The following is a 14,323-nucleotide window of genomic DNA, read 5'->3' on the forward strand; positions in this document are numbered from 1 at the left end:
ATCCTGACGAGTCGAAGAATTGCACTTTTGTTCCTAACGTTTTATCAAACGATATTAACGATTCATCGTCCTCAATTATAAATTACACTCCTTTTTTTATCCTGGTTACTTTAAAGTAAGCCAATGTTCAATGCAAACAGTGAGATTTCTATTTGCGGCCGACCTTAAGGTATCGAAATACGCAGATCAGGTATCTTGTGAACGTACAGACTGTAGCCGGTCGAACGAGCAAGAAACGGATGGGGAGAACAGCGTCGTATTAAGTTCCTCGAACTCCCTGCACTAAGTTAAACAATTTTTTAATCAAATTGAAATCTAAAAATCATTTAAATTTACGTTGCAATAAACGTGTTCTACTTATCTTCCAGCGTTTTCATTTCCTTGTTATTCGTATTAACAGATTCTTAACTTGGCCAGTAGTTATTTCAGGTGTATTATTGACTTAAATAACATCAACGATAAGGAAAATTACCTAAAATATTGTTAGCATATGATATAAATAAATGTAAGAAGAATAATGGTGTATACCAGGGATCATCCAAGGGGTCGATCCGATCTAGGGGATATTACAATATAGGTTTTAAGAGGGATAAGAGAATTAGCAAATTTTTAGGGGTCAATGATCAAAATAGTTTGGTGGCCCCTGGTGTATACCAACAAAAATACGTCCCTGGTTTTGGGTCCGAACGGCAACCCACAGTGGTAGTGGCAGCTACACTCTGTCCCGTCGCTAGACTCGTTCGAGTCTGTCGTGAATCGCGACCTGCTGACGTTTCTTCATCAAGAAATCGACGTTACAAAATTCTTCAGCTCATCTCAATTATTCGATTCGTTGCTTTACTCTTTGTTTCCTTTAAAAAGTTGTGCCATAATGGATTTCCGAGAGAGTCGTTCTCAATTAGTATCTGTTGAAAATCGTCATATAATCACGTTAGTTCGCGTACACTTGTGAAAACTCGATACCTGTTCGTACTTATGGCCGAGATCGATGTGTATCCCATAATGGAGTTTTATTATTAATTGATATACAGTGTGTTTTATTAACAACGTTGCGGTGTTTGGTTCATCCATAACTTAATTAAGTTCTACATTGTTTTTTTTCTCTTAAGGTTTTCAGCGCTTTTCAGGTTTTCTGAACTAAAATAAAGAGTGATCAGGGTAATTTGGTTTTTCGTATATTATACGTACTTACGCGAATATCAGTATCCCCTTTGCTGGATTCCAATAAACTTACTTTCGTGAACTTTCGCGCGATGATTATGAAAGTTACTTCTTTTCTGTGATCTGCGCGTGCCCTTATCCCAGATATGAAGGTTAGAAGGCATTTGATTGGAGTCACGTTGTACTTCCGGGAAACTGGAATTTGATTCAAAATCTCACAATTGCAAAGAAATTTTTTTTCCGTTAAATAATTAAAATGATTAAATATTATATGTAAAGTATAAAAAAAAAAAATCTCGTGTATTTTATTCATATCATTTTGATGAATTTGCACATAATTATAATATTAATTATAAATTGATAGGGTCACCGTGGCGTGTGGGCATCATGCCAGCCCCAAAAATGTCAGTGATTGGGGATTCCATAAGGTTGGTCCCTGCCGGTAGTCCTGCACTCTTTGAACTTTCTGCTCTTGGCTTTAATAGTAATGAAATTGATGTACAAATTATAAGTAAGTGTATGAAACAAAATATATGAATTGTTGTGATATAAATTTCTTGTTGCATATGTGATAATTATTTCCAGCTCCTTCTAAAAGACATATACCAGCAAAGATTACCGAAGAGCCAGGACGTCCTGGAGAGTTTCGTGTTGAATTCACTCCAGTGGATGTAGGCAGTCACCTTGTGGAAGTAACCATCGCGGGACAGAAGCTACCGGCAGGTCCTCTTGTTGCCAAGGTGTACAACAGCAGTTTAATTCAAGTTACTGACATACCCAGCGCCGTTGTAGGACATGCCTGCCAATTCAGAGGTAAATAAGATTAGCTAACTACAGTGTAAGGAATGCAACTAAATTGGAACCTTTTCTTAACATTATAGTTGATGCTAGCGCTGCTGGTGAAGGGCAGCTTGAAATTTCTATAAATGAAGGAGAAGTACCAAATCATGTTCAAGTGGTAGGAGGAGGCTGTTGTCTTGTATCTTTTACACCTGAAATTGCCAAACCACACTACATTGATATAAAATTCAATGGAGAAGCAGTGAAAGGATGCCCTTTCATTTGTAATGTATCCGACACAAGTAGAGTAACATTAAGTTTAAATCATCTGGAACTAATTCCAGTAGATCAGCCTGCTAGTTTTCATATGGGGGTTGACGGTAGTGGCAGTGCAGAACTTGCAGTTTCTGTAAGAGGTTGGTAATAACAAACATAATAACGTGATAATGTTTTATAAATTATCTTAAAAATCTATATTTCAGGGCCAAATAGCGAATTACCTGTTAAAGTAACTGGAGATATAAAAAGTGGTTTTACGGCAGAATTTATCCCAAAAGACGTTGGCGTTCATTCAATTAGCGTCGAGTATAATGGCCATCCTGTAAATGGCACACCGTTTTTAGCTAAAGCATTCAATGCGGATAAAGTACTAATAGGCCCTGTTGCTAGAGGTAGTGTTGGTCAGCCGACGCATTTCACCGGTACGCATTTATTAAGCAGGAAATAATGTTGAGACATGTTGAAATAACTTCAAGATCTTTGCTATTCTCTAATCTTCCTTTTTTTTAGTTGACGCGAGTCAAGCTGGTGAAGGAAATTTAGAAATTACGATATCGGCTCGAAGTCAGAACATACCTACACAAGTCACACCACAGGGAAATGCTCGATTTTCAGTTAGCTTTGTACCATTTGAAGCGTGTGAACATATAATTAATATAGCCTTCAACAAACGAACCGTACCAGGCTGCCCGATTGTAACTCGGGTAGGTGGTGATAGTCATGTAACTGTGAGTGGGCAGGCATTAAGCAGTGCTGGGTTAGGGCGACAAAGTTATCTTACCGTCAGTAATGTTGCCGGTAGCTTGGAAGATTTAGAAGTTAATGTTGAAGGTAAATTTATGTTTCTTTTTTCTTTCATTCATGTGGTTCGTATGTGTATAGCGCATGTACATCTTTCAATTGCAAAATGTATCTTCATACTTTTGCACAAAAATCACTTCCTTTATGGTGATATATTTTTTTTTGTGATTGATGTGTTGTTTTTACATCTAACATTCTAATCCGGTATTACAAGATCTTACGCACAGTGGTTTCACCGACGACCGAAAGTATAAGCACCTTCTATGTTTCGTCTACAACCATCGTGGTCAAGTTACTGAATTTCTGTTTGTTTTTAATAATTAATTGAATACACATTTTGTTTGTTAATTACGGTGGAAACTTGCACGAAGTTCTACCTTTGTGTTATTCTATCTTGTTAATCTTTAGCTTGAGAGCAATTCTCTCTTTGTTGCAGGTCGGCCAGCTTTCAGACTACGACATTACTAGACTTCTAAAACAAAACTAATTTCATTCTTATCTTAGTAATGGAGTATAATAAATTGGTGGTGGGTTTCTAACTTAACATCTTCTAAAACTGTTGCATAGAGATAGTATCTCGTGTTGTTCTCGTGCCTTTTTGATTGTTAGTTACCACCTTAAGATATTATATGGGCTTTGGTTCCGCTCTGGTAGATAATTTATTAAAGCGGTGACTAACATTTCACAAATTTAGTTCTTATTATCGAACCAAATTAAAATATGTATTAGAAGCACGACACCCATTTCATGGTGCTATACATATGTACGCGTTGCTACATTTCATTTAAAATCCTAACTACTGTGGCACTCGAGTATAGATTTTGAATTTGAAATTTTACATATTGCTTTAATCAATGTGCCAGTGCTATCATTTATTTGAGTAGTACATATTTAGTCCTTAAGTAAAGCAACAATGCAAAATTTCAAAATTTTTTATGTATTTTGCTTCAGTTATTCCGTTCGTATCATTCTGATATTATAACAACATTCTGTAACAGATATAAAATGAATTAACAATTAATCTAAAATTAATTACCACGTAATACCATTAACTTACGAATTAGTGCATTTTTATGCATTTTTAGCCATCGTTTTGTCATAACAGTTCATATACACGTATATATCGCATTTTTAATAAAATATTGCTTATTGCAATTAAAAACTTAACATTTAAAAAAAGAGAACTTTTTCGACGCGCGTAAACCCCTGATCATATACTTTTGGTGTCCTGCTGATCCACCCTAGTAGTTGGTTGACTAAATTGTATTAAACAACTAACCGGCGGACTTGATAGGACCCAACGGACAGGCCGTACCAGCTCAAGTCACTGACAACAAAGACACAACATGCAGCGTAGCATTTACACCGAGAGTAGTTGGAGAGCACAGAATTTCGGTAAGCCATCGGAATGTTCCTGTGATTGGTAGTCCATTTAGCTGCAAAGTGTATGACGTGACTGCTATCAAAGTAAAGGATGCTAAATATGGTGTTATCGGAATGCCTGTAACTTTCTTAGGTATTGTCTTCATATTTCAGAATGTTTTGTGATACATTATAACCGTGTGAAAATGTTATTAAATTTGCAATTTTTCCTTTTCTCTTTTTTCATTTTTAGTTGAAACTAGTCAGGCTGGACCGGGAAACTTAGAGGTAACGGTAAATGGTGGCCGTGTACCCACGTCTGCTCAAGCACAAGGACCACACACGTATGCGATATCATTCACGCCTAGGGAGCCAATTATACATACCGTAGACTTGAGATTTAACGGAGAAGATGTACCTGGTAGCCCTTTTAGCTGTCAGGTATTATATTGTCATTCATAAGAAATGATTATTAAAGAATTCTCTTAGAAAATTGCAAATGTTAGGAAAGATTAATTGCTGTTAAAACGATAGGTGAGCGACACAGCAAAAGTAATAATAACCGAAGGGCTTGAAAAAGTATCTGTAAATCGTTTGACAACATTTACGATAGAAGCAGATACTTCCTTAGGGGTACCGACTGTAGAAGTTCTTTCGCCTACAAGAGAAAGTTTACCGGTTCATGTTAAGCAAAATGGGCACGGATCTTATAACGCGGGTTTCACACCAAAAGATGTTGGTATGTGAAGAAAATAAGAAACAATAAAAATGAATATTAAAAAACTATATATATAAACAAAATACATACCATTAATAGGTGACCATAGTGTTGAAGTGAAATTAAATGGATCGCACGTCGAAGGTAGTCCTTTCTTAGTAAAAGCTTACAATGCAGATAAAGTAAAAGTAACAGACATAAACAGCGGTGTTGTCGGGAAACCGGTCTTCTTTAGCAGTGAGTGGTACCCTTTAATTAATTAACTATATTCGCATTGTAATTTATTTATATGCATTCGTTTTAACTTACAGTTAATGCTAGCCAAGCAGGTGCTGGTAATCTTGAGATCATTGTTGCGGTGAATGGTAAAAATGTACCGAATTATGTACAAAGCGAAGGAAATGCAAAATTTAGAGTTAATTTTAAGCCACAGGAAGCTGCTGTACACAGTCTTAGCGTTCGTTTCAACGGGGAACCTGTGCCGGGTATGTAACGATTATGTATTAGATACGTATTTTTGCAATATTATGTAATAATTTTACATTTTTAGGCTCACCATTCAGTTGTAAAGTAGTCGGTGCGGGTCAAGCCATAATCACAGGGCACAATTTAAAAATGGGAGCTGTAAAGCAATTGATATCTTTCATCGTAGATCCACAATCTCCCTTAGCAAATTGCGATGTAATTGTAACACCTCCGTCAAATATATCTCTTCCCATAACAATAGAACCTGTGGAAGGAAAATATAATATTAGTTTCGTACCGATAGAAGTAGGCAGACATAACATTAGTATATTAGTAGATGGTGAACACGTGAAAGGATCCCCGTTTGCTTGTAATATTTACGACGTTACAAAGGTAATTTATTTAATACCCTTTGGAAAATGTTTTTCCCAATAACGTAGTTTAATAAAACTTGACACAGATACACGTATCGGGTCTTACGGGGGCATTATTGGGCCAAGCGACAACATTTACAGTTGATGCTGCTGAAGCTGGCGAAGGTACATTGGAATTAGTAGTCAGCACGGAAAATAATACAGTTAAAGCTGAAGTAGTTGCCTGTGCTCGTGGATTATATGATGTAACGTTTGTTCCCCAAACTACTAGCACTCACTACGTCAATATCAGTTTTAACGATGATAATGTACCAGGTTTGTGATTTAGTTTTTTTTCATCGGTTGATATTAATATTGACAAAATCATTAACGATTATCGCTATTGTACATTAGGAAGTCCGTTTAAATGCCCAGTAGTTAGTACTATGTTAGACGGACCATCTATGATCCGAGTCGGCAATACAGCATACATGGACTTGGAAATGCCAGGTTTAGAGGGGCCTGTATCTGCTGAAGTAACAGGTAACATACTTTTTAAATATTAATTTAAATATTTTTTAAAACAAAATGTTTAATAATAGGCCCCGATGGTATTATTATTCCATGCACGTTGACGAAATTGTCATCTAATTTGTATCGAGTAGAAATTCGAACGCGACAAGTTGGAACTTACAGTGTAATATTTAATGATGGACACAAGATGATTAGTTCTCAAACGCTTCAAGCTTTCGATCCAGGGAAAGTAACCATCAAAGAAGTGTCTGATGTAGTTTGCCATCGACCTGGCACTATCATAGGTACGGTATATGTGGTTTCATGGATACCTGTACAAAAATTTTTTATAAATAATTATGTAACTTTCGTATAGTGGTTGCACCAAAAGATGCTGGGCCTGGAAAATTGACTGTAAATGTACGCGCCGCCGGATCCGATGTCGACAGTGTAGTTAGAGAAGGAGAAAATGGTCTTTATGAAATAATTTTCCATCCTACACGAGCAGCTCCTCATAGAGTCCATATAAAATATAACGAAGTTCACATATCGGGTATTTAATTACATAATTATTAGCTGTTTCCTTTTTTAATCTAGTTCATTTTATATTACTTACAGTATGATTTCATTTCAGGAAGTCCTTTAGATGTAACAGTTCGTAGTCCTACAGGAGGAAGAGAAGTAACAGCGACAGGATTAGGGCTGTACCAATCGTGTGTCGGAAAAGTAACTTCTTTTACCATTGAAACATTAGGCCGGCCTGGAAAAGAATTTGACGTTGTAATTAGTGGACCGCAAGGCAATGCAGTTCCAGTTCGATGCTATCAGCATCGAGATGGAAATTTACTTGCTGAATTTACGACAAATACTGTTGGTAAGTAACTTAGAAAAGATAAAAATGATGACGACATTAATAATACTATGTTTAAATAATTGAAATGTATCGCACCATCAGGGACATACAAAATCGATGTTTTGCAAGGTGCAAAACCTGTCTTGGGTTCACCTTTTTTCTGTCAGGCTTTCGATGTTTCTAAAGTAAAATTGCAGGAGCTTGGCCCAATGACAGTGTCCGTGCACGATCATATCGCATTTAAAAGTATGTATTTAAAATAAGTTTAAGCGAAACATTAATATTTCATTATGTTTTCATTCATAAATTATTCCAGTAATAAAGACGGACGCTGGAATGGCGGACCTGGACGTAGTGGCAACAAGCCCGTTAGGTCAGGAACTTCCATTACAAGTTACTCCACTTAACGATGGTGCTGAAATGATCGAGTTTTCTCCTAGTGTACCTGGAACTTACATGATTAACATCACATACGGTAACATTTAATATCGCAATAAACTTCAACTATTATTAAATGCAAAAATTATTTTTTATTACATTTTCTGTATCTAGGAGGATGTCATATTCCTGATAGCCCGGTAATGTGCACAGTTGATGCAGCTGGACAAGCTCGCGCGAAAGGAGAAGGATTATTAAGCGGACATGTAGATAAAGCAGCGCATTTCATCGTTACTGGTACAAGAAGTCCTCCAGCAGTTCAGGTACTAATAAATGGATAAATATTTTTGAATACTATGAACTGTGTTCGATCAATTTAATACCTTTCCATAGGTTGATGGTCCGGATAGTGTATCGAAAGCGATTATCGAAGCTGGAGCTAATCCTGGTACTTGGAATGTATCTTACATTCCAACCGAAGTTGGAGTATTTGATATCAGAGTTGTGTCTGCTGGTCAACAGCTTCCTGGATCTCCGTGGCATCCAAAAATCATCGATACACGAAACCTTCGCGTAATCGGTAAATAATAATTAACGGTGTAAAGTTACGAAGGTCCGTTAATATTTATTTTATTTTTCTAAGGTGGTTGGTCAGCTGTGTGCGATGATCTAGGAAGATTGAAGTTACATCCTTCGAACAAGATCAGTTTCGATACCGCTGAAGCAGGACCTGGCGAACTCAGTGGGAAAATAGGAGATCATGCGTTATCTTTTGAAATGACGTCAAATAATAGACTGAAGCTCATTCCACCGCAATTAAGTGGTGGGGAGTACCGTTTAGAAATATTATTCAATGGAGTACCGTTTCCAGGAGCCCCAAAATTAGCAATCGTTCAAGATCTAGAGGTACTTGATAATACCGATTTAAATAAACATTAATCGACCTCAAAATGTTAGAGTTTCTTTTTATTTCTAGCCACCTATGCAAGATACGAGTCGAGTTTTACTGAGAGGAAGAGGATTGACATCAGCTAAATGTGGAGAAGAAGTCAGCTTCACAATAGACGGCTCTCAGGCCGGCAGTGGAACACCAAAAGTACAACTTTTTTCACCAACCAATGAACTTAATGTAATGTTACAACATTTAGGAGACAGCGTTTACCGAGCAAGTTACATACCATTAACACCTGATCCTCTTTTAATGACCGTGTCTTGGAATGGGAGACAACTGAAAGGATGTCCTTTGCAAATAAATGTAACGAGCGCGGCTGATGCGTCGCGAGTTATTTGCTCCGGTGATGGATTGAAACACGGTATAGTTGGACAGGAAATAAGAAGTTTCATCGATACAAGACGCGCGGGGCCTGGTATGTATTTTATATCTGAAAGATATAAATTCAAAACTTGTCAGTATGTTTCAAAGGGAAGTATTTCTTAAATGTTCAGGTGAATTAACGGCACACTGTGTGGGACCACATAAAGTGGCTTACTGTGAATTATACGATCACGGTGATGCAACGTTCACGTTGAACGTAAAGCCTCAAGAGGCTGGACGCCATGCATTGACCATTAAATATGCCGGAGAACATGTTCCGGGTTCTCCTTTTACGTTACGCGTTTCCGGGGCTCCTGATGCTTCAAAGGTAAAGTTCCGCATATGGTGATAATACCAAGAATATAGAAATATTAATCTTACAAGAATATTCTCAATGATAGGTTCGAGTCTACGGACCAGGAATTGAACACGGAGTATTAGCAACATTTCAATCACGATTTATTTGCGATACACGAGGAGCTGGTGCCGGTCAGCTAACGGTGAGAGTTCGCGGTCCTAAAGGAGCGTTCAGAGTAGAAATGCAAAGAGAAACACAAAAGGATCGTATAATACTTTGTCGATACGATCCAACGGAACCAGGCGACTATAGGGTCGAAGTTCGTTGGGCGGGTGTCCTCGTACCGGGTTCTCCATTTCCCGTTAAGATCGTGGACACACAGGACGAATTATTAATGTTAACACAGGTAAAATTAGAGTAACAATAAAAAGATAGAAAATATAGGGAAGTGTCCGAATGTAGAAATTTGAAACATTCTATTAATTGCATTTTAGAGCGGAGACAATTACTCAACAGGACACCATACCATCGCGTCATGGCGTGGATCGCAAGCTATATTATAAGGTTACTGCGCATAAAGTTGTTATTATTTTGTATGAACTAATAATATATTTTCATAATATATAATTCTATTGTAACTTATCTAAATGTTTACAATAAAATGTATTTTGACAATGCTCGTTATTTTATAAACGATACCTTCCTGTTCCAATGCCTGTACGTAAGGGAAATAAATTTTTTTCGATACAAGAAGAGGTTGAGAGCTATACAAATTTAGTATTATATTTTTCATTTCGAACACATTTATAATATTACCTCTTGCTTTTCTGTTCCAGTTTACTAAGCTCTCTGAACACATGCTTTTTCATCTCTTTTTGTCTCTTAAGTTTACGTCCTTCTTCAGCAGCAATTCGACTCTGAAGTGCTGCGATTCTTTGTTTAGTAGCTTGTTTTAATTGTCGTTGCTTATAGACATAATTAGTCCTGATCATTGTCATTACTTTTGCTATGTGCTCCTCTTTTGGTTCACGTACTACGGCTACTCTGTTATCCCTGAATCTAGGTGCCTGTTTACCAGGATGTGGCTTCAATTTAGGTTTATTCTTATAGGGAAGCTCTTTCTGTAAAGTTCTTGGAATCACTAAAGGTTTAAACACTTTTACTTCCCTTTCGACAGGGGTGTACATGGAATCTATGTTAGCTGGCATGTGTACATTCTTTTCTCTTTTCAATTGACCCGTCGTTTTCATTCCCTGCCAACGATTCTTTTCCTCGGCAGGCAACAAAAGCGACGTAACAGGATTGTAAAACTTCGGAACGTCAACCTTGTACCAAGTTCGACAAAAGATAATATCGCTTAAAAGTATTTTATCCTCGAACGTAGCGCGGAAGCATCCTTCTGGTTTCGATATAGCTTTCTTTATTTGACCCCGAATACCTGACACGGTTTTAATCTTAGCACCCTCGAATTTTGCAACCTCAAGGGACGAGTTAAACATATCTTTGATAAATGCCGTTTTCTTATAGATCTTCAATGGTACACCGGTTAGTTTCAATTTCTTCATAATCTGCGTGCTTTTATCCATCTCCACGATGGAACCTGTAGCCGCTATTCTAAATCCTGGTATCCTGGTCGCAACATCCTGAATGGCCACCACTCCAGTGCTCTGTGGAGTAATGGGACCCCAAAAGTGTGCCATGCACGCAACGTGCTCTGGCGTGTACTTTAACATCCTACTCCTTAAATTATCCTCTAATTTTGAAAAAATCGGTAACGTCTGAAAACGTCTCCAACCTATGGACAATATCAATGGATCTTTGCTTTTAAGAATCTTTGAATACCACCGATGCTTCTTTATCCTTGTCTGTACATAGCCTATATTTTCTTCACCGTGCAAAAGCCCCCCGATAATTAACGGATAGGTGGGATCTAAATTAGTAATAAGCTCGCAGGGAACAGTCTCGATTTCGACACGGACGTACATGCCCGGACGGTAACCTTCTAACTGTACCCTCGCGTTATCGTCTACCCCCTCGAACTCTGATTTGTTTAGATTCGCTTGTTTTTCTACTTCTAATTTAAGTTCGTCATAATACGTTTTTGCTTCCCCGGTATCGTACTCTAAATCGAATTGTTCCTTCAATTTTCTCTTTTTCTCGATAAGCTTCCTCCTTTCTTCTTTCTCGTCCTTTGTCGTCGCTTCTTTCGGCGCTTCCGCTTCATGTTTCTCGTTTGTTTCCAAGTCTTCAAAGTCTCCGTACAACTCTTCGTCGTCCATGTCGTCTAACTTCAAAAGCTCCTCTGCATCTTCCGAGTCTCTCCATTTACCTGTTACAAAACGATTCGTTACGAGTACCTTGTTTTCCTCTGCCAACCAATCCCGTGGTGTTTCTGCGAAGAACACGGATTCTTCTTGATTCTGCAGCTCTCTTTCTTGTATTTTTTGCTTTTCCTGTTCTTGAACTACGCGAAAGATACCACCTATCTCGTTATCATCTTCTTTTTCTTCTTCGTTTCCCTCCTCTTTCTTTTCTTCCGTGTTACTTCTATCGAATACTCCGTAGACAATTTTCATTAGATTCTTGGTGTTTCGTTGACGATTTTCATACGCCTCCTTTGCTCTCTCGACTAAGTTTGATTTCCATTTCAATTCGTCTGCAACTTCTTCTTCTTCTTCTTCTTCTGCATCGTCATTTTCATCTTCGTTCCCTTGAGATTTCTTTTCTTCAGAATCCTCGTCCTCGGAAGTTTCCTGCTGAAAGTCACTTTCTTTTCCTGAATCGTACTTTTCCAATCCAGTTCGTGACTCCGTATCGCTAAGCTCATCAAAACTTTCACTCTCACTACCTGTCTGTTCAATGGATTTATTTAAACCTGAATTTAACTGACTCAACGCTTCCGTGATTTTATTTTTTATCGCGATATCAGATTCCTTACTTAAAGAATGATAAACTTCTGGATTACCTGATGCTGAAGCAGCACTGTCTTTAACATCTTCAGGTTCTTCTTTCGTAGTATCAAGATCGCCGTCTTCTTGGTTTGAAATAACTAACGAACCCTTTTTCTTTTTACGTTTTATATTTTCCAATTGAGAACTTTTCTTTTTCCTCTTTGTACCTCGATCTTTAGATTTTGTGCCTTCTTCATTCACTTCCTCTGTATCATTTTCTTCTTCATCCTCCTCTAATTCGACATCGTCCTCTTCATGATCAGTTTCCTCCGAATCTTCACCGTCTGAAGATTCTGCTGTTTCAGAATTGGAAAACAGAACCTTTCTTCTAACTCTACCATTGTCGATTACAGTTTCTCCGCTATATTTACCAAAATTTTCATCCATATCTTCCGACTTTATTGGCTCAGTGTTACTAAACAACTGCAATTCGCTGTGTTTTAATTTTTCATCAAGCGTTTCCTGGGTGTTCATCAAAGCTCCAACTAAGCCTGTATCTTCTTCTTTGTGAGAATGACTACCGCCTAATTCAACGTAAACGGCATCTTTGTCGTAGACTATTCCACCAACTCCTGAGAAAGGTGCGTAAATCAGACGCTCTTTTTCAACTAACGCGCGTTTCTTTAGTGCTTCTGGTAAAGGGCATGGATCTGGGAGAAAGCTAACATCTCTAATTTTTAAATCCCCACATCCGGGAATGTGTACAGACGTTTCCTTGTTCAAAGGAACTCCTCTTACATACCTATAAATATCAATGCATCATAAATATAACTGAAAACAGTATTTGTACATACATGGCTATAGACAAAATATTACATACCCATATAAACTTATTGTTCTATCAACTTTTGGATTTTGTCTGATTAATTCTGGCGATGTTAAATCTTCCACTCTGTCTGCTAGAATATAGGGATGCATGGTACGCCATGTTAAAGGTCTGAATTTCATTACAGATATAAATCTAGCCAGATTTTTAACTTCTGTACGTAAATATTCTCCATGAAGTAATCCAGATAAATAAAACAATTTTGCTCCTGCATAGACTTCTGTCCAAAACCTTTGTTTTAATGTTTTCTTAGTCTTTTTTAATTGCTTTGCATTTTTGATTAAATCTAAGTGTGTCAAAACACCCATGATTCTAGGCATACCATGAACTTGACAAATATTTAAGAATTCAAATATCTCCATTTCAAAACCAAAGGATGCATCTATCAGTAGCAGCACTAAGTCTGCTACTTTTGCAATATCTATCATACTGTTTATGTCATTGTTGCATTCCATGAAAGTAACCCGCCGTTTCTTGCCACAAACAATAGTGACCGGACCAACTATATTGGTCAATGGTTGTTTCACATAACTTTTAATGAGACATTGAATCACCAATGATTTACCTACTTTTGGAGGACCAACAACAGCAACTAGTACCGGTGGTGGTTCTACAGGTGTTCTATCAACTAAAGGTATATGCTGCTTTTTTGTTTCAATATCTTGTTTCCGCCTGAATCGTCTCTCTGCCTTAATCGTAGAATTAAATGTAAATGCTTTTGGATTTCTCTGCTTATCTGACAATTCTTCATTATGTTGTTTCTTTGCTTTCTTCTTCTCTGCTTTACGACCAGCATTACGTTCTCGATGAGTCTTATGGGTTATCGTTTCACTCGACTCATTCATTTTTAATTTATTTGTGGAACTAATTACTTGAAAATTAACTACACATATTATTTTTAATAATCCCTGTTTTCATTTCTACAAGTATTTACGTTAACGTTAAGGTTATGTTACATTCACATGTTACCCATGTCAGGAATAAAGCGAAAATGGCGACATGGCGCCTTATAAGCTAATCAAAAATTTCTATCCTAGCGCCATCTATTCGAAAACGGCTGAAACTACTCAACAAGTTACCGACTTACCGACCCAACCACCCAGGGATAAGTCGGTAACCTGTTGAGTAGTTTCAGCCGTTCTTGTAGAGATGGCGCAATGGTTAAATTTAAATATAAATTTAAATTCTTTATATTATTCTTGTACTAATTTTTACTTTATTTATATTACTCTTAGTTAAACGACTATTCTTTCGTAACAGAGATTAACGA

At 37.4% G+C, this 14,323-nt stretch overlaps 2 protein-coding genes across 11 annotated transcripts in view; one reads left to right on the plus strand and one right to left on the minus strand.

Moving 5' to 3' along the window:
* LOC114871630 (filamin-A) overlaps positions 1-9,951 on the plus strand; it is a 20,484-nt gene extending 10,533 nt beyond the window's left edge. For 3 of the 10 annotated variants that reach the window (XM_029177759.2, XM_046286241.1, XM_029177760.2), the window contains exons 15-39: positions 1,526-1,672; positions 1,747-1,974; positions 2,043-2,357; positions 2,424-2,642; positions 2,731-3,051; positions 4,316-4,537; positions 4,637-4,824; positions 4,918-5,122; positions 5,201-5,338; positions 5,413-5,586; positions 5,652-5,959; positions 6,027-6,255; positions 6,334-6,462; positions 6,522-6,737; positions 6,809-6,985; positions 7,067-7,306; positions 7,388-7,531; positions 7,602-7,760; positions 7,838-7,986; positions 8,057-8,243; positions 8,307-8,569; positions 8,640-9,030; positions 9,110-9,306; positions 9,380-9,682; positions 9,771-9,951. In XM_029177759.2, the coding sequence (XP_029033592.2) occupies positions 1,526-1,672; positions 1,747-1,974; positions 2,043-2,357; positions 2,424-2,642; positions 2,731-3,051; positions 4,316-4,537; positions 4,637-4,824; positions 4,918-5,122; positions 5,201-5,338; positions 5,413-5,586; positions 5,652-5,959; positions 6,027-6,255; positions 6,334-6,462; positions 6,522-6,737; positions 6,809-6,985; positions 7,067-7,306; positions 7,388-7,531; positions 7,602-7,760; positions 7,838-7,986; positions 8,057-8,243; positions 8,307-8,569; positions 8,640-9,030; positions 9,110-9,306; positions 9,380-9,682; positions 9,771-9,839 (5,318 nt within the window). In that variant the 3' untranslated portion in view covers positions 9,840-9,951. Of the gene's footprint in view, positions 1-842; positions 931-1,065; positions 1,159-1,242; positions 1,314-1,525; positions 1,673-1,746; positions 1,975-2,042; positions 2,358-2,423; positions 2,643-2,730; positions 3,052-3,457; positions 4,538-4,636; positions 4,825-4,917; positions 5,123-5,200; positions 5,339-5,412; positions 5,587-5,651; positions 5,960-6,026; positions 6,256-6,333; positions 6,463-6,521; positions 6,738-6,808; positions 6,986-7,066; positions 7,307-7,387; positions 7,532-7,601; positions 7,761-7,837; positions 7,987-8,056; positions 8,244-8,306; positions 8,570-8,639; positions 9,031-9,109; positions 9,307-9,379; positions 9,683-9,770 lie in introns of those variants that run through there. The other 7 variants (XM_029177763.2, XM_029177762.2, XM_029177764.2 and 4 more) reach the window with 7 other exon arrangements.
* Positions 9,952-10,037: 86 nt separating this feature from the next.
* On the minus strand, positions 10,038-14,048 carry LOC114871631 (ribosome biogenesis protein BMS1 homolog). Its single transcript, XM_029177768.2, has 2 exons — positions 13,048-14,048; positions 10,038-12,969 (listed from the first exon to the last, which is right to left on the minus strand). The coding sequence occupies exons 1-2, from the start codon at positions 13,896-13,898 to the stop codon at positions 10,089-10,091; spliced, it is 3,732 nt and encodes a 1,243-aa protein (XP_029033601.2). The 5' UTR covers positions 13,899-14,048; the 3' UTR covers positions 10,038-10,088.
* Between the last annotated feature and the right edge of the window lie 275 nt (positions 14,049-14,323).

This window comes from Osmia bicornis, chromosome 6 (genome assembly GCF_907164935.1).
Source record: "Osmia bicornis bicornis chromosome 6, iOsmBic2.1, whole genome shotgun sequence".
Lineage (NCBI taxonomy): Eukaryota > Metazoa > Arthropoda > Insecta > Hymenoptera > Megachilidae > Osmia > Osmia bicornis.

Excerpts from the sequence above, each read along its gene's own strand:
- LOC114871631 (XM_029177768.2), bottom strand. The coding sequence starts at position 13,898 with ATGAATGAGTCGAGTGAAACGATAACCCATAAGACTCATCGAGAACGT. Across the intron at positions 12,970-13,047 it reads AGAACAATAAGTTTATATGG|GTATGTAAGAGGAGTTCCTT; the intron begins GTATGTAATATT and ends TGATATTTATAG.